General features: G+C 37.6%; 1 protein-coding gene across 2 annotated transcripts in view; it reads right to left on the bottom strand.

Moving 5' to 3' along the window:
* The window catches only part of IPCEF1 (interaction protein for cytohesin exchange factors 1), a 221,734-nt gene that overhangs the window by 29,576 nt on the left and 167,155 nt on the right, over positions 1 to 25,003 (bottom strand). For both annotated transcript variants that reach the window (XM_082404584.1, XM_082404583.1), the window contains 3 exons: positions 24,703 to 24,761; positions 23,287 to 23,375; positions 12,810 to 13,182 (listed from right to left, as the gene is read on the bottom strand). In XM_082404584.1, coding sequence (XP_082260710.1) covers positions 12,810 to 13,182; positions 23,287 to 23,375; positions 24,703 to 24,761 — 521 coding nt within the window. The remainder of the gene's footprint in view (positions 1 to 12,809; positions 13,183 to 23,286; positions 23,376 to 24,702; positions 24,762 to 25,003) is intronic.

Raw genomic sequence — 25,003 nt, 5'->3', positions numbered from 1 at the left:
CAACTGTTATCCTTCCTCTCAAGTGCATATTTTAGTCTTCTTACATAAAATAACAGGACTTTAATTTCCTTCACCACATAAGGCATCACGCCTCACAAGTTCTTTGCCAAGGAAGATGAAAACTATTTTTATTTTATAGATGAGAAAAAATGTGGAGATTCTTGGAAAACAGTAAGTGATCTTTCCAAAATGTAAATCAGTGTAGAATTAGGAATAAAAGTTTGATTCCACACTGTGCAGGCCCATGCACTTCTGGACCAGTCTTCTCCAACTTTAATAAGCAAACAATCACCTAGGGATCTTGTTAAAATACAGTTTCTGATTCATTCAGTCTGGGATGGCAGGCACTGAGATTCTAAATTTTTAACGAGCTCCTAAGTGATGTCAGAAGTGCTGGTCCGTGGACATACTCTGAGTAGCAAGGCTAGACTGCTTCCCAGCAATTAGTCATGCAGAAATAGCCTCAGCTCACTGGAAGGGAAAAGGACTGAAATTACAACTAGAAAGTTGAGACTTGTCCAGAAAGCAGCATCTATTTTCTCTGTGCCATATCATAGTTTTTAAAAAAACCTGGCTTGCTCAAGGGAGGGTTCCAGAATCCCTGCTCTAAAGCATCAGTATCTCAATATTGTTGAGTTGGTAGGAATTTGGGGTAAATGTTAGTGACCCTTGACTTCTGTTAGACTGGCTCAGAATGTCTGGAGGGGTCAGACTAGTAAACGTTCTCCAAACTTAGGTCAATAATCTAATGATTTAGACTCAAGAAAGGGATGATATTTTTTTAACGAGATCTTTCTTGTTGACATTAGCGAAAGACCAAACGTTTTTACCTAATGGTTACTAGTTCCCTCCCTTCCAAGATGATGCCAAGTGTATATGCTCCTCCCTCGCTACATCCCAGGTACTCAGCCTATTGTGTACTTCTGACAGGACAGGCACGCTCCCGCAGGCCCAGAATTTGGCTGTTGAGAACACTGTATGCAGATTATCTCTTTAAGTGCTGTATTGTCAACTTCGCCTCCGCCACTATCTTATTTCTGGTGTTTCCTTGTGCTTTCTAGAATGTGGTTTTTATTTTCTATTTAGAACATAAATGCTGGCCTCCAGAGACAAGAGAGGAATTCATATGCCATATTTCATATCAGAATTTGAAAGGAAAACTTTTTTGAGATTGGAAAAATCTAAATGATGTCCCAAGGAAGATAATATTTGTTCCCAAATATGAAGCACTTGAAAAGGTTTAGGTAGAAAACAGTATTTCCTGTTTCATGAGCAATGTTCTAAGTATCTGAGAAAAGAAAGACCATGAAAGGCACTTGTTACAAAGAGAAGAAATAACTACATAGTCATTTGGACATTAAGACTTTAAGACTTTACAAAAGTCATTTACTATAGCACCTGATGCTAAGAGATCAAAAGCTTTCTACAGGCTTCCTTTAATTAGTGATTCGGACAACTCTACAGAAAGAGACTTAGTATCATAACGACAGACAAATTTAAATTTTTAACTAAGATAAATCCAGATAACTTATTTTAACCATAAGGATACTACTAACCAAGAACATTAGCATAGTATAATTTTGAGAGACAGATTGCCTATTTCTGCTGCTGTTGATGGTGGTAGAGATCATTATCATGTATTTAGTTTTTAACTAGGTGACAGGCACTGTGTTAACTGCTATACCAACATTCTGTCATTACCTTTGTAACAACCCTACAAGGGAAGTATTATTAACCCTGATATAAAGGAGAGAATGTCAAGACACAGAAAGATTAAGAACCTTGACCAAATTCACAAAGAGACAAACCTAGGTTCTGACCCAAAGCTTATTGCCTTATACACTATTCTTTATACTATAAGTATATTTGATATACTTTCTTTTGAATAAAGTTCAGTGAAGAAGATTTTAAATCAGATAATGCATAGTCATCAAGACGGTAGATGGCGAGGCCAAGGCTCAGATGCCTGGCACCACTACTCTATCTTCCAAGGGAAAAGTCCCCACCCAGAGCCTCTGCTTCTGAGGTGCCCAGGTTTTATACCTCAGATTCTGTTCTCACAGGGCCACACGGCACTAGATCCCAGGTGAGGAAATTCGTAAGCTGGTCAGCAACCTAAAACACAGACTGCATAATCAGATTCTCTGCTTGGGCATTTGAACTGGGCACCTGGGGATAATGAACCAGTTTGAATCAGGAGCAGAAGACAAGAGTCGCTATCATGGTAGGCTGGTCCCTGTATACAACAAAGGTATAAATGCACAGAAATGGAGAATGCAAAGTCGGGGTCTAAAAAAAAAAGATGGCAAGTAAAAGAAATTCTATAAGAGAAAAATCAGATTGAGAAAGTCAGAGAAAGCATCCAAGTATAAAGCAAGTGTTTTTACTTGTGTTCTTGTAACTCGGAGAGTAATTTCACTTTGGTTTCCCTCATTTTCCTATATTTGCTTCACCTTCTCTGCCTGTCAGTTACCTATTTTCTCTTGGATATTTGATGTTTCTATTAAGCAAGGCAACTCAGTATGCTTGTACTGTATTATTGCTTTTATTGATAATAATAAACCTAGTCTATTGGGCGAACTTTAGGGTTTGTTTTTCTTTTGTTTTATTATTACTGCCTCTGTGGCAGTGATTTTCAGAAATAATCTTAGCTTGAGCTCATTGCCTAAGATTCTAATAAGTAGCTTTACATTCTTAAAACAAAGATTCCAGTTGTTTTCAAAATGTATTCTTCCAATCATATGAGCACCCTGGATTAGGTGAAATATTTACTGCAGACATAAAATTTCTATATCTGCTCACATCCTAAGAAGATAAAAAACATTGGCATGCACATAAAAAGGTATTTGGTTAGGGTTTTTTTTTTCTTTTTAAAATATATTTATGAGGTGAAGTTTGAATAGGAAATAAATGGGAAAAAAAGCTTGAAATTGCCTAAAATCAAGGATACAAACCCAATGCACAGTAGATTAATATGTCAACCTTGGCTCCGTAACCTGCTGGATCTAGCAACCATATGGATCCATGATGGGAACAAATGAGCACAAAATATAAAAACGGAAGATTCAGAAGGAGGGGAACGATATGAGGGGCACTTCATGCCAAGAGAAGTGAGGCAAGAGGAAGAAGAAGTTACCCCAATACAATTTCACAAGCAGAGAATGAAGCTTTGGAGCAGATAAATGCCCTTACCTTTTCAAGATGGAGCTCTCTTGTCCTTATGTCTATGGTTATAATCTAGTGTGATCTGTAATTACTTGCAAGACATCCTTATTTTTGCCTTATAGGAAATCCTCAGTGTACACATTTAGAGCTACATATTTCAACATGGCCATTAAACCCCTACTAATAAACCTTTTCCCAGGAAGTGATAAAAATTCTATACAGTTGATATTATATTTCATGCCACAGGGGACTGAATGTTCTGGAAAACTTATGACTCATCCTTGATTCCACTCTTTCCCTCACACATTTGATCCCTTTATTAAGTTCATCCATCACATATCTTTGAATGTCCACTGTGTACTCGGGCAGTGCAGTTGAAAGACTAGGGATAGACTAAACCAGGCAACGATGCTTTATGAATCTTACATTCTTACATTGTATGTTTATAATATATCCCAAATATGTGTATTTTTTCTGCTCCCCACCCCCATTGCTACTATCATTTCATTGTTGGTCTATTTCGACAGCTACGTTCCTAATATCCATTTTCCATACAGTGAAGTGATCTTTTTAAAATGTAAACCACACCAAAACATTCCTCAGCTTCAGTTCCTCCAAAAATATCTCACTGCACTTAGAACAAAATCCAAATACTTTAAAGGACCCTGAATTCTCCAATATCTTCCTATGCTGCCCCTACCCGCTCTGCTCCAGCCATGCTGGATTTATTTCTGTTTCTTGAACCGCAAAATTTGTGCCAGTACTAGAGCATTTATACTCTATTTTCTCTCTGTCTAGGGCATTTTGCCAGCTATTGTTTATATGTGTAGGTTTCCTTGTGAAATTCAGGTCCCAGATCAAATATTGCCTCCTCATGGAGATCCTCCCCAACCAGTAATCTAAATAAAGGTCCTTCTTCCTACCTCCATTATTATATACGCTTACCTGATTTCCCTTATAGAACTTACTCACTACCAGAAATTATCCTGTTCTTCTATTTACCTAATTGTCTCCAAACCCTGCCAAAACAGACATACGCACCGGACTGTAAGTTCAATGCAAGAGGGCTATTGCCTTTGTTATCTTCAAAAAGCATCTCCAAATGCCAACAATTGAGCCAGAAATATAGTACCTCCTCAAAACATATTTGTTAAACATTCACTGTTTGGTCAAAATTTCCATTCTTAATCTCATTCTCACCTCCTTCATATATCCATACATAATAAACACAGTGAGCTAATTTTGGATTTGGATTCTTTAAAAACTCAGTAAGTAAACTATAATTATTAAATGTCAAGTGTCTAGATAGATTAAAAGTAAAAATTAAAATTTGTTTTCGGTTAGAGAAAAAGGGAAAGGACACAAATTACTAACATCAGAAATGAAAAAGAGGGATATCACTACAGATCCCATGGGACATTAAAAGGATAGTAAAAAAATACTATGAGCTATTCTGTGCTCACAGATTTAATAACCTAGCTGAAACAGACCAATTCTTTAAAAGAAACAAAACTCAAACAAGAAGAAATACATGATTTGAATAGGCCTATATTCAATCAATAATTGAAAAACCTTCTAATTGAATCAATAATTAATAACCTTCTAAAACAAAGCACCAGTCTCACATGCGTCCACTGATGAATTCTACCAAACATTTAAAGAATAAATTATACCAATTCTCTACAATCTCTTTCAGAAGATAGAAGCAGAGGGAATACTTCCTGACCCATTCTATGAGGCCAGCATTACCCTAATCATCAAATCCAGACAAAGACATTTCATTGCTGAAAACCAATATACCTCATGAACATAGATGCAAAATTCCTCAACAAAATATTAGCAAATTGAAGAATAAAAAAATTTTACACCATGACTGAGTGGGAATTATCCCAGATATGCAAGGCTGGCTCAACATTTGAAAATAAATTAATGTAGTCCATCACATCAATAGGCTTAAGGGGAAGAAGGGAAAAAATCACATGATAATATCAATAGACACAGAAAAAGCATTTAACAAAACCCAATACTCATTTGTGATTAAAAAAAAAACTTCTCAGTAAACAAGGAATAAAAAGAAAATTCCTCAACACAATACAGAATATCTACAAAAAACCTACAGCTAACTTCATACTTAATGGTGAGAAACTGGAAGCTTTCCCACTAAGATCAGTAACAAGGCAAGGATGTCCCCTCCCACTACTCCTCTTCAACATTGTACTGAAAGTCCTAGCCAACACAATAACACAAGAAAAGGAAATAAAAGTATACAGACTGGGAAGGAATAAATAAAACTATCTTTGTTCATATATGACATGAATTTGCATCTGGAAAAGGCAAAACTATGGAGATAGTAAAACGATCTGTGGTTGCTAGGCATTGGGGAAGGGAAGGATTAAAAGGTGGGGTACAGAGAATTTGTAGGACAGTGAAAATATTCTGTATGATACAGTATTAATGGATACACGTTGTTATACATTTGTCCAAACCCACAGAATGTAGAACACTAAGAGTGAATCCTAAGGTAAACTATGGACTTTGGGTAATTATGATGTGTTAGTGTAAGTTCATCAGTTTTAAAAAATATACTACTTTAGTGGGAGGAATATTGATAATGGAAAAGGCTATTATGCGTAGGGGCAGGGGTAGACAGGAAATCTCTGTACCTGCCTCTCAATTTTGCTGTGAACCTAAAATTGCTCTAAAAATTAAAATCTACTTTGAAATATTTGTCAATTGGCTGGTTACTATAGTTTTGTAGTTTGAGGCAAATAGAACCTTATTTGCTTTGGCTTTAATTAAGAAGAAATAAAATTGTAGGGAGAGAAATTAAAAATTAACAACCAAAGGGTAGTGCAGGAAAAGATGTCAAAGGCTTATGGTGTTGTCTTGATAAGAAGGATCTACCTGTAAAAACTGATCTTATATTTTCCATTTCTAGTTGAAAATTCAGACATGTGCTCATATCATTCTAGTTCCTTGCTCTTGATGCATAGGGTGACATATATTCAGGAGTCTCCGGAACAGCCAGGAAGGTATAATCAAAGAGACAAACAAATGAATCTGAGACCATAAGGTTGGGAGCATCTCAAAGGACTGCACAAGATTCTTCACAGAAAAAAAGTATAAACTGCAGGTGTATGCGTTCAAGAAGACTTGCAGATCAGGGACGTCATTCTCAGACCAGGGGCACACAGAATTTTCCCCAGCTTTGTGTAAAAATACCTGGAGACAAATGAAAATGGAAACACACTGATCCAAAGTCTATGGGAATAACAAAAACAGTTCTAAGAAGGAAGTTTCAAATGAAAATGGAAACACACTGATCCAAAGTCTATGGGAATAACAAAAACAGTTCTAAGAAGGAAGTTTATAGTAATATAAGCTTACCTTGAGAAACAAACAAACCAACAAAAATCTCAAATAAACAATCTAACCCTGTACCTAAAGGAACTAAAAAAAGAACAAACAAAACCCAAAGTTAGTAGAAAGAAAGAAATAGTAAAGATCAAAGCGTAAATAAATGAGACTAAAGAGTAGAAAAGATCAGTGAAACTAAGATCTGATTCTTTGAAAAGTAAACAAAACTGCTAAGCCGTTAGTCAGATTCATCAAGAAAAAAAAGGACTCAAAAAAAAACAGAAATGAAAGACAGATTACAACCAACACTACATGAATACAAAGGATCATAAGAGATTACTACAAACAAATATACACCAATAAAATGAACCTAGAAGAAATGAATAAATTCCTAGAACATGCAAACTTCCAAGACTGAATCAGGAAGAAACAGAAAATATGAAGAGACTGATCATCAACAATGAAATTGAATCAGTAATTTAAAAACTCCCAACAAACAAAAGTCCAGGAACACACAACTTCACAGGTGAATTCTACCAAACATTTAAAGAAGAGTTAACACCCATTCTTCTGAAACTATTCCAAAAAAATTGAAGAGGCCAGAACACTTCTGAACCCATTCTAGGAGGCTAGCATCACCCTGACACTAAAACCAGACAAAGATACTGTAAAAGAAGAAAATCACAGGCCAATATCACTGACGAACACAGATGTAAAAATCCTCAACAAAATATTAGCAAACCAAATTCAACAATACATTAGAAGGATCATACATCACGATCAAGTGGGATTTATCCCAGGGATACAAGGCTGGTTCAGTAACTGCAACTATAGCAATGTGATAACAAATCACATCAACAAATTGAAGAATAAAAACCATATGATGATCTCAATAGATGCAGAAAAGTTTTTGACAAGATTCAACATCCATTTATAATAAAAACTCTCAACAATGTGGCTATAGAGGGAACATTTCTCAACATAATAAAGGTCATACATGAGAAAACTACAGTCAACATCATACTCAACAGTGAAAAGCTGAAAGCATTTCTTCTAAGATCAGGAACAAGACAAGGATGTCCACTCTCACCACTTTTATTCAACTTAGTATTGAAATCCCAGCCACAGCAGACAAGAAAAAGGAATCCAAATTGGAAAGGAAGAAGTAAACTGTCACTGTTTGCGGATGACATGATACTATAGGTAGAAAATCCTAAAGATGCCACCAAAAAACTATTGATCTCAGTTATATGTGGAATCTAAAAAACAAAACAGGGACTTCCCTGGTGGTGCAGTGGTTAAGAATCCACCTGCCAGTGCAGGGGACACGGGTTCAAGCCCTGGTCCGCAAAGATCCCACATGCTGTGGAGCAACAAAGCCCACGTGCCACAACTACTGAAGCCCACACACCTAGAGCCCGTGCTCCGCAACAAGAGAAGCCACCACAATGAGAAGCACGCACACCGTAACGAAAAGTAGCCCCCGCTCGCCGCAACTAGAGAAAGCCCGCGTGCAGCAACTAAGACCCAATGCAGCCAAAAATAAATAAATAAATTTATTAAAGAACAAAATAGTTTTAAAAAACAAAACAAAACAAAACAAAAACAGACTCATAGATACAGAGAACAAATAGGTGGTTGCCTGAAAGGAGGGCAGGGTGGGAGGGAGGGTTAGATAAATAAATGAAGGGGATTAAGAGGTACAAACCCCAGTTATATAACAATTAAATCATGGGGAAGTAACATATAGCATAAGGAATATGGTCACTAATATTGTAATAACTTTGTACGGAGACAGATGGTCACTAGACTTATCATGGTAATCATTTCTAATGTATGCAAATGTTAAATCACTATATAGAATACCTGAACTAACATAATATTGTTCATCAACTATATTTCAAAAAAAATGAGATTAAGGTCTGAGAACTACAATTGACCTAGTTATATTGCATAAATTTGCAGGTAACCTAATCAGCATTACTTCATGACATCATCTAGGGATTTTTGGCCACTTGACATGAAGCAGAGAAAGCAGGCAGTGGGTCATCCATGCTTGAGATTAATGCCATTGAGGTCAAGAATTATAGATTCAAGATTTTTCCAGTAGTAAATATTTACTCCCATTTTCAAATCACTTCTCAAATTATAGTTTAAAAAATAGGATCACTAGGAAATTTTCTAGGGACTAAATTAAGTAGCAGAGATACAAAGACCAAGATTGGTCTTCACCTTGATAGACATACTATAGAACCCCTCAAGTAAGTCTCTCCTTTGCTTCTTATTCCCACTGCCACCCCAGCTATTACACAAGCTTCCTAACTCTTGTAATTTCCTTTGTCCCCTTACACCTTTCTACCTCCAAATTCTTAAGCTCATGTAATTTTTCTAAAGTACACCTCCAATTATATGATTACCCTGATTAGAAATCATCATCTATTATCTATTGAAATAAACTAACAACAAGCCCAGTATTCAACATCACCAAAATTTATTTTCCATTCCTCTTTTCCATGGCTCACCTCTCTATGTGCAGACCTTCGCACTTAGATCTTAGATCAGCTTAGATCACTTACATACGATCTTCCATATTTTGAGTTCCTGCTCTCTTTCAAATCCCTCGAGTACTTTGTATGTCTCTGTGGCACTTATTTTACTCTGCTTTCTTTTGTTAAATGAGTCTTATTCTTCCCACTCTCCCTATTACACATTAAAATATTTTAGACCAGAAATTGTAACTTGCTTGTTTTTGTATTCCTATTAGCACAAAGTACATAAGTACATGTTAGGTACTCAAAATAATAATAATAATAATAAAAATGCTTAATTGAATGGAGTTCATTAATCAACTTTTTCTTTTTATTATTATCTTGCTTCCTAAAGAGACATACCTCATAATTCCTACAGCACCATCTGAGGTAGCTAGCTAAAATAATGTAGCATCTGTACTGTTTGCCCTAAAATTGTGTAAAATTTTTGGTAATTGTTAAATCCTAAAATCTGGCTCATTTATGTCACTTTCCTGAGATGTCATGCATGCGCTAGTATGTATATATCTTCATTAAAAATGCATTTTATTCAACATGATTCCCAGGTCCATTCTGTCTGTACTTGTACTTAACAATTTATTTGCATAAATTGGGTATTAGTCTCGTTAGTGGTTATTCAGCTTGTCAGCGTCCAGGGTAGGGACACCCCATTCGTGGAGTAAGTATAAGTCAAACTGTCCCCACATTGCCAGCATAATGTAAGTAGAGAAATACAATGTGAGTCATCTTCACACAGGCATGAGTCATGGGCCAAATAACCTTTCATTAAAGAAAGAAACGGTATAGAGTAAAACTGAGCTGAGATGAATATTCCATTTAACCCCATCACCTCTTACCCCATTACACTTTGTGGAAAGACTCAGTGAAGAGTCTGAAGAGCTCTGGAACTCCCAATGCAGAAAGGCAATAGAATGCAATTAACACCCTGCATTGTTTAAATAGCTTACTCTGCAGGGGAAAAATGTCTAAAAAGGTTTATCGGTATAAAATTCTAGCAACCACAATTTTAATCGCATACCAACTGCAAAATATTTCTTTCATTGTCTAAATAAAAAGAAGGCTATAATACATTGTGTCTGCCTGTTTCAGGGCTCAGTTGTTAACCTTTAAGAATCTTTTCTAGGATAAAAGCCTCTTTCTCCAGCAAACACATCTTGAAACTGGGACTTAATCTAAAATCCTAACTCCTGTCATGGACCATGTCGAAACTTCAATCCCTATCATAAAAAATGCTGAACAATATTTCAAACACAGGAATTTTAGCACTTTCCTTTTTTTTTAATTGGCAGCTAAAGAAACAATAATTTTTAGAAGTCACAAAAATGAAACACTACCTTCTTTTCCAACACACAAACACACATGTAAAATAAAAAAAGAAAGAAAAAGCACAGTACTCAGTCTGATTACTCAACAGCACGTCATCGCAAACGCAAGCGAAAACTGGGTTGCTGTTTCCATAGCAATGACTTTATGTGGTTTAACTCTGCTGGGAATTTAACCAAATCCCCAGCAGCAGGAGAAAATCATCAGCAAAAATTTTGTAACATATGGCAAGTGCCAACAAATCAGTGAGGGGAAAAATAGTTTTATTTTCTCTTCCTTTATACTCCAAGGAACACCTTTATGTCAAGTTGTTTGAAGAAGCATACAGATATTGCTGGTCACTCTGCACCTAACTCAAAATTTTAAAATACCTGGTTTCTTCCTTCTTAGATTAAAAGAGCTGTTGGTACTCAGCCAGGCTCTGTAGCACACTCATGCCCAGAATGACATTAGACATGGACAAGAATTGCGGGCATCTTCCCATGACTATCAGGTTACTCGCCCTAAAGGAAAACTCAATCCGCGGTGTTATCTCTTGAGAATGAATGAAAATGGAATTTTATTCTCTATTTTGCTTTTGAAGCCATCCTCATCCCGGGGTGCTGTGTGTGTGTGTGTGCACATGAGTGTATGTGTATTTGTGCATGCATGAAACAAACATTTTAGTTCTATTAATGGCCCAATAAATAAAGCCAGAGTTTTTAGCAGGAAAATAATAGATATGGTCCTCTTCATTATTTTCTTTAGTTCCACCAGGTCTATATCTGGAAGGATCTTCTAAGTATCAAGTTAGAGGCCATCTAGTTCAAGGTACTTAAATTCCCTCTTCAGTATATCTTCATAAAAAAAATAATTGTAATCGGCATGCAATACACAATTAATACCCAGTGAAAATGGTTGTCTCAGAATAAGTAAACACCTTCAATGACAAGGAACACATTACTTTCTAAGGAGCCTATTCAATTTTGAACAGTTCTCAATGTTAAAAAGAAGTTTCTTATGCTGAACTTAAAATTATCTCCTTTTTACTTGCACCACTGGCCTCAAAATTTGCATCAATTTCATACTTCCACAGAGGTACAAATTAAGCCCAATACCTTCGTATCGAAACACCTCACAAAGCTGAGGCCAGCTTGAGTCTACTGCCTTCCATTCGGTACAGTCCAATATTGATCCCCGTACCCCTACCTCATTCACCTCTAAAAGTAGGTTATCTTGGCAATGACTTCATTTACTCCATTTTTTTCTAATTGTAAAGTAGGTAATTGGTCTAAATTAGGGGTATCAAACAAAAATGACATCAGAGGCCAGGCAGGTAACTCAACTGTGTAAAGCATCTTCACATAAGGTCACAGGGAGCAGTGACAACAGACACATGGGTCTGTAGTTGTAATTCTTGGCCTAAATTACTCTAATACCAAATATCAAATTAACAGGGTAACTATGAAAATTTGAGAACTTAAAGAAACTTTCCCTGATTAGGCTGGGGGAGAGGGGACAGCTGTCACCTACGTCATCAGGCCACCCTGACTGGCGATCATGGGAATTTAGCCAGTCAACTTCCCCTCAATGGTACACTGAAAAAATACAAATCAAACTCGTCATTCTCTCATTTTTAAGTATCTGCTAACAGCTAAGCTTGTTTTACACTGGAATGAATAAGGCACAGACCGTCAGGAAAGACCCATCATGATTGAAAACTAATCATTTTTTAAAAGTTAGTCTGAATAAAAGACAAGGACCAACAATCATGGAGTATTAAGAAAGCTCACACTCTTCATTTCTATACTCCAATAAACTCTTTCATTTGCTAAGACTTAACATGCTTTTTTTCAAACACATAAGCTGTGCTCTCCTTTGGTTTTAAAGTCCTAGTGCTGCCCCCCCAAAGTGCACGCAGATTGTCTGTCTTCCTGTTCACCATGTAGGAAGGCCCCTCGGGAGCTGACCTGCTAGGACCCAGACCTCATCTGTGCTTATAGTTCAGGGAAGGTGGTAGCTCTGCGTATGTTTGGAACCGTGGTGGTGATGTCATCTACAAAATGTTGATCTAATCACCACAAGCTCCCAGAGCACAGCACATGGGACCAATAAAAACCAAACCTAAACAAAACAAAAAACTCAAGTGCTACCTCAGATTGGTGAAAAAGTATCATTATTTTGTGAACACGTCTTATAGTTGCAGGCATGTGGTTGGTGACACTTACAGCGGGTCATAAATGGTCCTGAAGCTGGAGTTTTCTACATGCGATCTCCTCTCCTCTACAGAAGTAGCCCCTGGACTTAGCCCCGCTTGACCGTTTAATTATTGAATCATTCGTGACTTTAAACATTCTTTTTACAATCGACATTAGCATTCCACATCCACATACAAATATTCATTCTCAAAACAGAGTAAAGAGTTTCTTGGTTTACCTCTATCCGTCATCTTTGATCCAGCCGGCTTGTCTGGGACAGTAAGATGATCTAGGTTGCTACTCAATGAAGAAGTGTCATCAGTGGATAAAGAGTTCAAAACTCCACTTCCTGATGTGGCGAAGCTGGTTTCCAGGGCCCTGCGACCATTTGCCTCTGAGGGTGCAGGTGCGCGGCCCTGCACAGCGCATGTCACAGACTGTCCCACGTCTTCAGCGGCAGACGAGCCGTCAACCACGTCCATCCAGAACTGTCTTTCTCTAGATATGGAGGAAGACAAACTTCTGGGTGTCTTTTTTAGGTTTTCCGTGGAAGAGAAAGAACGCGATGTTTCATTCAATTTGGGTGAAGACGAAGATGCTCGCTGGGCAGCCTATTTTTCATAAATAAAACCAAAAGAGAATAAAATAAATCATGATTAAAGTCAGCATTCTCTACTTTTCATTTTCAAGGAAGGTACTCCAGTGTTTCAAAAAGTTGCCAATAATAAAAGAATCAAAAGAAAAATAGATGGTATTTATACCTGTATGACAGACATTATGATCCCATTTTCCAAAACCAAACTGTATCACTTTGAATTCACTACTCTAGGATCTGAAAAATCTCCATGTCATGAATTACCCTACTCTTCAATGCTCTCCAGATAACTAAAAGACTCCTTTGAGGAATTCATTGGAACACTGAAGGACGCTTTGAGCAAAAAGTAGATTGCAATCTCTCACTGAATTCTAACCAATTGAGCAAAAAATCTTGAGAAAGGTGATTAAGAGAGAGAAAACAGGGCTTCCCTGGTGGCGCTGTGGTTGAGAGTCTGCCTGCCAATGCGGGGGACACGGGTTCGAGCCCTGGTCTGGGAAGATCCCACATGCCGCGGAGCAACTGGGCCCGTGAGCCACAACTACTGAGCCTGCGCGTCTGGAGCCTGTGCTCCGCAACAAGAGAGGCCGCGACAGTGAGAGGCCCACGCACCGCGATGAAGAGTGACCCCCGCTCGCCGCAACTAGAGGAAGCCCTCGCACAGAAACAAAGACCCAACACAGCCAAAAATAAATAAATAAATAATTTTTTTTTTTTTAAAAAGAGAGAGAAAGCAAAAGCTGGAGCCAGACGGGAAGCAAAAAGCAAAATAATATTAACTGAGTGGAAAACCAGTGATGTGGGTACAACACATACATTTACACCCTCAAATATTTGTCACAGTTCCTTAGCACATGACCAGTATAAGCTCATAACTGCAGAGTTAAGTGAAATAATGTTAACTCATTCACTCTTCAATAATTTTAAAATGTCAAAAAACTTTCACCAAAGAAGACGGGAATACATATGCAGGCTCCTAATTCATTAAAGGGAAACCAAAAACTATGAGAAGTGGGTTGACGGTGTAGGATCTTCTGAAAGCAGCTCCTGACATACAATCCAAGGGTGAATGCCAATCCTTGGCAAAATTTTCACCAGTCCACGGAGAAAACATCAATGCAGCATCACCAATGTCCTCTCTGGGGAAGGACTTCATTTATTCTGAGATTTTATCTTTGTTACATTTTGATGTGAAAATATATGCCTTCTTTTGGAAAATGGTAATGGTAGCTATTAGCTTTTGTCTTTTGGAGATTTTTTTTAATGTTCTCCATAGCAAAATAAAGATTTGGCAACTCTATGTTGTTCCTCCATTTTTAAATTTATTGGTCAATAAAAATCCAAAAAATCTAAACACCAGTGCTCTAGGGGTCACCCTATATCTCCAATGGCAGATAAGACAGAGAAGGCTTTTTCTGGTTCGGTTTGATTATGTCATCCTATGAGATACTCCTGTCAATTTCAAGCATTCAGAACTCCAAGGAAGTGGAGGAACTGGTAGGGAGGAGATTGCCAGAGGGAAGAAGCCAAAGGGCAAAGTAGGCTCCTCTCCCCAAAACCTCAGAATCACTGCAACTAACTCGAGATAGTTGACTTTGTTCCAAATTAATATGTGCCCAAGAATTTTGCAGGTTCTAAGCTCTGAGTTCTGATGGAAAAAGTAAGTGTCCGACGAGTGCCTAGCTGGCTGCATGCTAGACCTGGATTGTCAAATAAGCAATAAATCCACTTTTTAGTAGCATGACACTAAAACATCTAGTTAAGATCCTAACTCATCACACACATCTTCTTAATAATAATATATTTGGCATGACATGAAAACTTTCCTTTCAGGAATGTGTCAAAAAGCTTTCAAACCAGCTGCCTTCAATCACTCAGACCACTTAACTAGGAGATCCAGATCTGTAATTCACTAAATAAAATCCTAGCTACCCAGAGGAGGTAATGCACCCCCTGCCAAACTGTCCAAATAAATGCCAAGACTTGTTTATTCGTTAGCAGGATCTACGGAATAAATGTTAACAAAAATACCCATTCAGGCCCAGTCCTGACACAGTCCCCTATTGTGAGCTATTTTAGTAAAACTTGGCTTCAGTGGGATCAGCTTCCTTTTCTGAAAAGAGACCAAACACGAGCTTTTCCTGTTGCTCCTGTTGATACTACTGTAATTTGATTATAGCAAAATGGGCTATTTGTGCAAAAAGCGGTTGCTGCAGCACTTTCCATAAGCCTTTTTAAACTTCAAAACTCTGCTTAAAAGACTGAGGAAAGACATATTCAATGAGCATCAGAAATTTCCGGGGAGTGTATTCCTGCTTTGGTTCTCCTCAAACACAGCCAATGCTTCCAGGCCACTTTCTCTAGCACCATGTAGCATGTATAAAGTTGATTTTCAAACGGAGAAAAGAAGACTGAGGGGCAGAAAAAGGAAAAAGGAAAAGAACTAGAGAGAAGGAAAAACAAAATGAGAAAAGGATGGTGTGTACCAGGTCAGAGGGAGTTTTCGTTAGAAGAGAGATTGACACAAATCAAAGGTTACCTGGAGTGCAGTTACAGAGGATCGATAGGGGAATGTGCTTTATAAACCCTGTGGTGCTAAATCCTGCTTTATTATTTCTACCATTCTCTAGCTATTCGTAGCCATAAGTCAAACAGAGAACCTTTAGCTCAGTGCCTTCTATGAACCATCCAAGTAACATACCCAGAAAACTCCCCACTGCAAATCACATGAAGGTAGAAAGGAGCGACAGTCTCTCCTCTCCAGCCCACCCCTGCTTGGCTCACACAACCCCATCCTTCAAGGGTCAGTTCAAGGGCCACCTCCTCCAGGAAGCCTTCTCCAGTGGCCTCAGGGCGAGGTAGGTACATTTTCCCTGTGCTCCTGGGCTTACTTCTATCACACCAGGTAGAGTATCATTTTATTTGTCAACTAATACTGTAATTGTTGATGGATTTGTTCCTCTTTTTCGGTGAGTTACTTGAGAGCAGGCTGCTTTTAATCATTTTTGCATCTCCATTTTTTTGCATTTGTGCCTGACCTTAGTAAATTAATAAATTAATAGCTAGCTGGTAATAAATTAATGCTACAAAGACTGGTCTAGAAAACCAGCTATGTGAAGGAAAACAGCCCAGAGCAGTTCAGTCTCTTACTCAGGAGCACCCTGAAATTTTCTGTAAAGTTGCTATGGATGATTTATCCTAATCCTGGGATCCAGGGGTGACCATTACTGATTGCAATGCAAATACTGCCACAAAGTATTCTCAGAATCTCAAATAAAATTATTTTATTTATTAGACATTAATAATTGTATGTTGCTACATTTATTTCAGAACATTTGGGCTTCAAATTTTTATTTTTTTAATGAGAAAATGAAAGACATTTAAAAAAATCTTAGTTTTAATGAGGAGAGTATGTACATGATTAAATAAAAAAATCAATATTGCTTTTCTCCATTTTCTGTATAAGAGATTTTTATTCATTGAAGAAGCTTAGTTCAAAAGCTGATTAGCTCTAAAATTCTTTTCTTTGAATTGTTTTTAAAACACAAGTTTAACATGGGGAAAAAAGAGTTGAAAATGACCACCAAAAGCCTGTAATTAGAAAGGAGTGAGTCAGCATATAAATCTTAAGCAACATTAGTCAAAGTATATGAAAAAATAAAAGAAAATACAGGAATAACTTAAGACTAAACAAAATACAAATAAATGAGAAAAAAAGGAAAGTACACAGTTGTTCTTTCCTTCCATTGGCCATATTAATGAAAACAAACTAACCAACTGCTGTTAAGCCCTAGGAGGTATTGTGTGTATAATTCTACCATATGCTAGTAGAAACATTATTCTTAAAACCCAAAGACTTTGTATGGTATACTGCCCCCTCTGTCACTAGCCTTCTGCATGACCTTGGGCAATGAGTTGCAGAAGGTCCACTCCTCACTCCAATCTTTAGTATCCAAGTGGCGTTGGAGAAACCACTTTACTTCCAGGTCCTAGCTTACTGACTTCCTGCCTCTACCATTACCCACCCCCTCCCTACCCCGGTCCATCCACCAAACAATAGCTAGAGCATTTCTAAAGCAGAAAGTGCATCATAATATAGTCCTGCTGAAAATCCTCCAGTAACTGTCCATCATGAGTAGAATATCCATAGTCATCATTATAACCAAGACAACACACACGGACCCCTACCTACCTCTCCAGCAACATCTCCTTCAACCTCCCCTTCCCTCTCCTTTCCAACCACATGGTCTCCTCTCTGTTCCTTGAGCACGTCTCTGGTTCCTTCTGCCTGAAAAGCTCACTCTGTGGATTTTGGGTTGGCTGACTCCTTCCCATGGCTTTGGTCTCAAGTCAAATATCACCTCCTTAGCAGGCTCTTCCCTGACGGTCGTAGGCAAAGCAATATCCTCCCCAACCTCAACCCCAGCCACTCCCTAGAACACTGCCCCAGTTAATGCTTCTTCATAGCATTTATCAGTACTTGAGACTGTTTGAATTACAAATTATTGTGACTTTTCTTCAACTTAGAACTTAAGATGCTCCAAGGAAGAGACTGTCCAGCTCACTTCAGCATCCCCTTCTTTGAAAAATACCTGGCATGTGGTTGATACAGGAAAAAAAAATTTGTCAGTGGTTTGTCTGTCTGACTTAGATTATCAAAAAGAGCAAATGAGAGAACATAAAAGATACTCGTAATAAAAGGTAAACTTAAGCTTGCAAAGGTTACTTAAGATAGTTCTATTTACTCCTCTGGCACTTGACTTCTTCATTTGTAAAAGACGAATTATGAGTCGAATGAAGTCATCCTTCTCAAAGCCAAGTGAAATCACTAGACAAGTGTAAAGTAGTAACTTTCTAATTCACATGAGGGAATATTTGTATAGCTACAGATCTGTGGAGGAAGTAGATGAAGTCACAATCATCACCCACTCGCCCATTTATCAATCCATTAAATAAGTATTTAATTAGGTTCAAATATGTGTTAGACAAGGTCATAGATGTTGCGGGTAAAGAAAAAGATATTGGACACTGCCTCTGACCTTAAGAATTTAATAATTAGATAAATAAACCAGATACACAAAATCTATAATTCAAGGCAGAGACTAACACCATGAAAAAAGAATCCCAGAAAATGCACTATAGAAATATAAAGAGTTCAGAAGAAGGAAAGATCCTCCTGTCTCAGAGGACCAGGGAAGGTTTAATGAAAGAAGTCACATTTAAACCAGTCTTGAAAGATATTTAGAAGGCGGAATTGGGGTGAGAGTGAATGGTGCCTGCAAGTGGAGAGACCTTGTAAATATAGGTACAGGAGCAGGAAAGTCTGGAAAGCTTTGGGGAAATAGGGGGCAGTTTATTGGGCTGATGAAAAAGGAGGAATCAGCAACAAGACTGTCATGGCAGTTAGAAGTAAGCCCAAGGGCCTGAAATACCAAGCCAATGAATTGAGAATTAATTTGATAAGCAATGAGGATTCACTGAAAGGTCTTTTGTTGTTGAATCAATTTATCAGAACTGTACATTAGGAAGACTAATTTGGAAGTTTTTTTTTTAAGAGGAGAGAGAGATTAGAGACAAAGAAAAAAAAAGAGGCTGCTATTTCAAAATAGCCTGGGCAAGAGCTAGTGCAAACCTCAACTAGGGCAGGGGCAAACAACATGGAAGGCCCGGGAGAGGTTGCAGGCCAGCCCCTCTGCCTTGTGACTGACGGCCAGAAGATGAACTGTTAAAACAAGAAGCGAAATGTAAAATCTAATTTTAGAAAAATCTTAAACAGTTAAGTGCTCAACCATAGAGCTTAAGAAAATTTTTTGCATCTTGAGGACAGAGGGTGAATTTCTCTTTCTTTTCTTTGTAAGTATATGTACTCACTAACAACTTTTCATCCAACTATCTCACTTGAAAGCATTTCTATTATTTTATCATGGTACACGTATCGAAAGATCGTGTCTTTTAGTAAACAACTGTGCAAGAGCCATCCTACTAAGATTAAATTTGAATTTCTAAAATTGATTTTACCCCTTTTTGTGTTTAATCTTTGACCTCTGGCCAATGGGCCAGAGTGCACAGGGTTTCATTCCCATCCTTTGGATATAAAGGAATTGTACTTCTGAAAAGCATCAAAATATAAGGACTATCATGTTAAAATAATCTGCATGAGCTGCTTAAAACTGGGATATTTATCTTCTCTCATATCTGATCCACCTGTAGGTCTGCCTTCCAACTACGTTCAAAATCCAACCATTCCATTTCTCAGCTATGCCCTCATCCCAGTCATCAGGTTCACTACACTAGATTACTGCACACTCCCCCTCAGACTTCTTGGCTTCTATACTTTCCCCCTATGTCACAGGGTCTCTCCCCACAGCAGCATGAGTGGCCCTTTTAAAATGGAGATCAGTCACATCACTCTCCTGCTCAAAACTTCCAAAGGCTAAGGAACTCAAAACATCAGAGTCCTTAATGGTCCACAGGCCCCATACATATGGACACAATTACCCTCCAACCTCATTTCCGGCAACTCTCACCTTGGTTCACCCTGTTCCAGCCATACTGGCCTCTTTGCATTGCCACCTATGCACCAAGGAGATCTGGAATCTAACTGCTCCCTTTGCTTGGAAAACACCTTCCCTGAGTATCCACCTGGCTGACTCTTACACCTCCTTTCAGGAGTTTTGCTCAGATCTCAACTCTCACTCAGGCCTATCCTGGTTCCCCTATTCATTGTCACAAACTGTCCTGACCCCCTCAGCTCCACTTCTTCTACTGACCGAGCAGATAATTTACTCATTATGTTGATTGTTTATTTTCAGTCTCCCTCAACCAGAAGTTTGGCTCCATGAAGAAATGAATCTTTGTTCATTTACTGTTGTGTCCCAAGTACTATTTAGAATAGTAGCTCTCAATAAATATTTGTTAAATGAATGAATAAGCATATAAGCACAGCTCAAGTTATCAGACACTTTTTAAAAATTAAACTTAGGGGGAAAATATTTATAACAAATTTTTAGTGATCTTTGATCTCTTAAATCACTTTATAACCTATAAAATTAATGAGTTGGAAATGTAATTGAAGTCAGTTCCTTTTTTGTTCTTTTGTGAGTTTCAAGGAATCATGGGTAGTGATTTCCACAAAGGATCTTCCAAAGTGAAACCTACAGAGTTCCATCTGTTTTGAGCCTTGTGGAAAAACTCTCCATTTTTAATTTCTCTGTAAATAAATGGATGTTCTTTTCACTATCCATCCTGTGGAGCTTTCTCAAGAAGGAAAAACGTAAATAGAAATCTCTTGTTCACTCAAAGAAGACCCTGTAATGTTCTTTATTCTCTGCAGAATGTGGTCCCACCCATTAGAAACAGAGGTCCAAATTGGTCTGGTGCTGAAGTCTTACTGTTTATCTTTATAGCAATCAAAATGATTGGACACAGAATTAAAGTTTTAGTTCAAGATTTTATAATTTTGAGATAATTTCCCAGAATAGTATGATTTTATACTCTTGAATTCATCATTCCAAAATGAAAGTTCATTACCCAAAAATTTTTTTAAAAGCAAGAACTTGGGAAAGGTTTGGGTGTTTTTGGTTTTTGTTTTGTTTTGTTTTGTTTTGTTTTGTTTTCTTGCCTAGGCTTATATGGCTCAGTCATGGCTAGCTTATGCCAGATTGAGCCAAAACAATAAGCTGGTTCATGCTCTGGACAAAAGTTACCATGATTTTTAAAATTTCATCTGTTTAGATAAAAAGCTTAAATGTTATTTTAACCAAGTGTCTGGCATGTCTGTTTTTCAGAAACAAGAGAAAACAAAAACAAAATCTGCCTGGGAAATACATGAGTAGAAGCAACACACTCTGTTGCTAAGGAAAATAAAATCTAACTGTTCAACATTTATCTATTTCTAATACATTTCTTCAGAAAAAATAATGTTAGCCTTAGTGGTCTTCAAAACAATGCTTAACTTCTTAGAACTTTAAGGAATAACATTTGATTGACGTTTAGAATGCCATTCAAAAGAATACTCCCACTTCAATGACCTAACTTACTGGTCTCACATCCATCCCTTCATTTATTTGTTTTGAAACAAGCATTCTCTGGGCTCCTACTCTAACATTATGTAAGACTATCATTGTATAATGCAATTGAGCCATGATCCTTCACCTAAGAAGACAACTTTGTTGCTTTTACTTTCATCAAGTAGAGTTCTAGATGCCTGATAATGCTCTGTGTAATCTGTGATATAGTTTGCTGTTATAAAACTGAAAATCACAGTATTTTAGTACAAAACTAAATCATATAAGAGACAGACAAAAATGGAGAGACACAGAGAAACAGAGATGAAGGCAAAAAGAAACTAAACAAAAATACAGGCTTCTCTATTAAACCAGCAAGGCACATCTATTTCATTTTTTCTAAATGCAGAAACTGATTTTAAAAGAGGAGATAGACTACTTCAAGGGAAAACTATATTAAGAAAGGCTATATTGTAAATCTAGTTCAAAAATTGGTCGACATTTTACCATATTCAAAGTTTAATTTTATTTATGTCTTGCTTAACTTTGGCTAATCCTATTTAATAGATTTTTAATAAATATTCATTCATAAATATTTATTTCTGGTCTCAGCTGCTAGCCAAAGAAATTAGAAAAGTGACCACAATTCCCCACTGACAGCAGATAACAACAGTAGAAGTCATTATTTAAATGATATTAACACCTTAAACCCAGGAACTGGCAAATAAACATTAAAAACCTTATCACACAAAACGGAAAATTCTGGCAGAAGAGGTCTGGTAAGTGAAGGAGTTGCAGTAACCAATTAGAACTTATAGTTATTCGGGTCCATGGATGAATGAGTGTCATAGTAGAATGGAAAGAGCATATGCTATAAAGCTAGACAGACCGGGGTTCCCATCTCAGGTGCTCCATTTACTGGGGGTATGACCAGGCCATTCTACCTCTCTGAACCTCTGCTTCCTAATCCATGAAATGAGATAGTAATATCTATGTCCTCATGACCTGGGAATAGGAAACAATATGTAAGCCAGAAACAAAGACACCAACCACAACGGAAGTGATGGATAAACCTGACACATAGAAATCAAGAGCATCTGTCAACAAAAAGAAACAGAGTTTAAAAAACATAAAAGCCATAGACTGGGAAAGAAGATCTGCCTCATTTTTAACTGACAAAGGACAAATGTACAGAATAATAAAGAAATCCTATAAATCCAAAATAATAGTAGTAAGACAGCTAAAAATGCACAAAAGACTTAAGAGACACTTAACAGAACAGAAAATCCAAATATCAAAAAAAACATGAAAAGATGCTTGACCTCATTAGTAATCAGGGAAATGCAGATTAACTAATACTGCATTTCAGGTTTATCTGGGGGAAGTAAAAGACTATATATTTAAAGTACCTATATAAGTGCTGGTATATGGTAGGTATAAAAGCCATAAATCAACTTCGCCAAAGATCTTTGCTTGACTCCTTCTACATGCCATCGCTATAACGCCCATGAACATCCAAATATAAAGCAACTCTCCATAGTCTTAACGTCCATTAATAACCTGAATTTACACTGGATGCTTCCAAAGCTTAGACTCAAACTTGGACTTCTCTCTAGTAAATATACTGAATCATTCCTTACCCAGATTTAATGCACTAACCCCACTCCTTGCTTCCTGCTATCTTTCTGCTTCTAATTTTCTCTTCCTGTTATTGCCTTCATCCCCTTTACATTCATTTTACATCATTAGAGTGCATGCACCTAGGCAAGATATTTTCAATTCTTTCTGAGAACAAGTAGGATATAATAAACATTATAAAACAAATCTTTGCAAGCATTGGCCTATTACCTAGAAGTCCTTTGCATTACCATGAATCCTCTGAGCATAAAATACCTCTGTGGGTCACACACAAATGCACCGAATTTGTCATACCAATGGGTTGCTATGGAGAAGGCTCAAAATCAGCACCCTGAGGATTGCACTTGCTCTTTGGCAAGTACCTTAACTTAGCCTACTCTAAAAATGTATTAGTCAAGGTAGTTCCTACCCAACTGGAAGGAACGACATCCACACATTTGATCGATGACCAGCAGACCAATTACGTCGGTACGTACCAAAGGAGAGAGAGTCTCCGCAGAGTAATGAGGGGGTCGTGTCTCGACAGCTATTCCGGGATCTTCCTGTTCACTCTCACTGTAGCATTCTATAGCAAAAAGGAAAATGCTGAACGTTTCAACACTGTCGTCACTTATTCCATAACGCATGAGCAGAGGTTCTTCTCCATCTGGCTATTGCATTTCCAATCCAATTCAGAAAGCACTTATCTAGTGAGCTACCTGATACATAAGAGTTTCCCTCTATGAGGGTTTCTGCCCTCAAAGAGTGTCCAATAAGCAGAAAGACGACTAACCATAGCTCAGGGAAAGTAAAACTAATTCCTCAAAAGAGGTGTGAGTCATACACTAAGGGAGCATAAAATCAGTAGTGATTAATTTTGAGCATAGGAATCTTAATGAGCTGAAAACGGCAGGATAAGTAAGCCATCAATGGTGCACACAGAGTAATGGGGGTACCAGGCTGAGGACACAGACTGAGCCAAGAATTCAGAGTCCCCTACGGGGCAGGGTGGAAAACAAAGCTGAAAGGATGCTTGAGGCCATATCACAGAAGGCCTTACATACCAGGAAAAGGAGAAGGTTTTTGTGTAGTTACTTTTTGCTCACAATCTATAAATATACTTCAAATATATAATGGGTGTTTATTTTATGGAAAAGAAGACCAAGGAGATGATTAGGACACTGATTTCACAGTATTGCATTGCACTTCTTTATTGTTTTAAATCAATTTGTCACTTTTTCATTTCTAAATTTAAGATTTTATGATTTTGTTCTCCAAAGATATAACTCCCTGCTTCCAATTTCCAAGTTTTATGTGGTCTGAGCATTTCAGAAATAGTGTCAGCTCTGTGACCCTGGCACCTAAATCCTCTTTCTTCTCAATATTAAGGAGTAACTGCATCATTAAGAAGAATTAGACTCTTGCAGCTTTTGAACCCTGAAAGCTACAGACTGAGCTAAAAATATGGCCTCTGTCCCAATCTGACATTCAGGCTCCTGGTACAGACTTAGGGTAATTAGTCTCAGCACACACCTGGTGGAAATACTAAAATATCAGAGAGGAAACAGTGGGCTGAAAGTTATCTGTCTCGAACATGACGAGATCATGTCTATGAGTAAGAATTCAGTAAGTGGGGCAATAAAACATTTGCATTGGCAATCGGTTGCGATCTCAGCGAAGCCTACAGCTGCTAACGTGTGGGTGAAGTGTGAAAAGCATTCTTAGCCAGCATGGGAAGCTCTATTCCATGTTGGTGAGCCTGTGTGTCTATGTCTGTCTATACATATTTTCAGATAATTTTAAATAACAAAGTATGGTTCATTAGAACAAGACTATACATAGAACTGGACATTGTATTTTCACCCTATTCTAATATTCTTGCTAAATTTTCAGAAATTGAAAATAGAACATACCTTCATCCTTTGTAATGGATTCAAGATGGATTACAGCTGATCCAAATTTGTTTAACCACCTAAAATTCAAATAGAAAATAAATGTTTGGCCAGAGACACTGGTCCCCGACATATTCACCTCTACGCTAGACCCTAAAGGAAGGTCTTGTACCAGACTTCATAATAAAATTAAGTCATAGTGCTATGGTCAGTCTAAACATTTCTAGAAACAGCATAAGTTTGTGGTATGTAAATCTGAGACCTCTGGTTTCACAATACTGTCCGTACTTAGGGCATTCTTTGTCAGATAAGAAATGAGGTG

The sequence above is a fragment of the Balaenoptera borealis genome (assembly GCF_965194805.1).
Source record: "Balaenoptera borealis genome assembly, chromosome: 9".
Taxonomy (NCBI): domain Eukaryota; kingdom Metazoa; phylum Chordata; class Mammalia; order Artiodactyla; family Balaenopteridae; genus Balaenoptera; species Balaenoptera borealis.
This window is presented reverse-complemented; position numbering and strand designations above follow the sequence as displayed.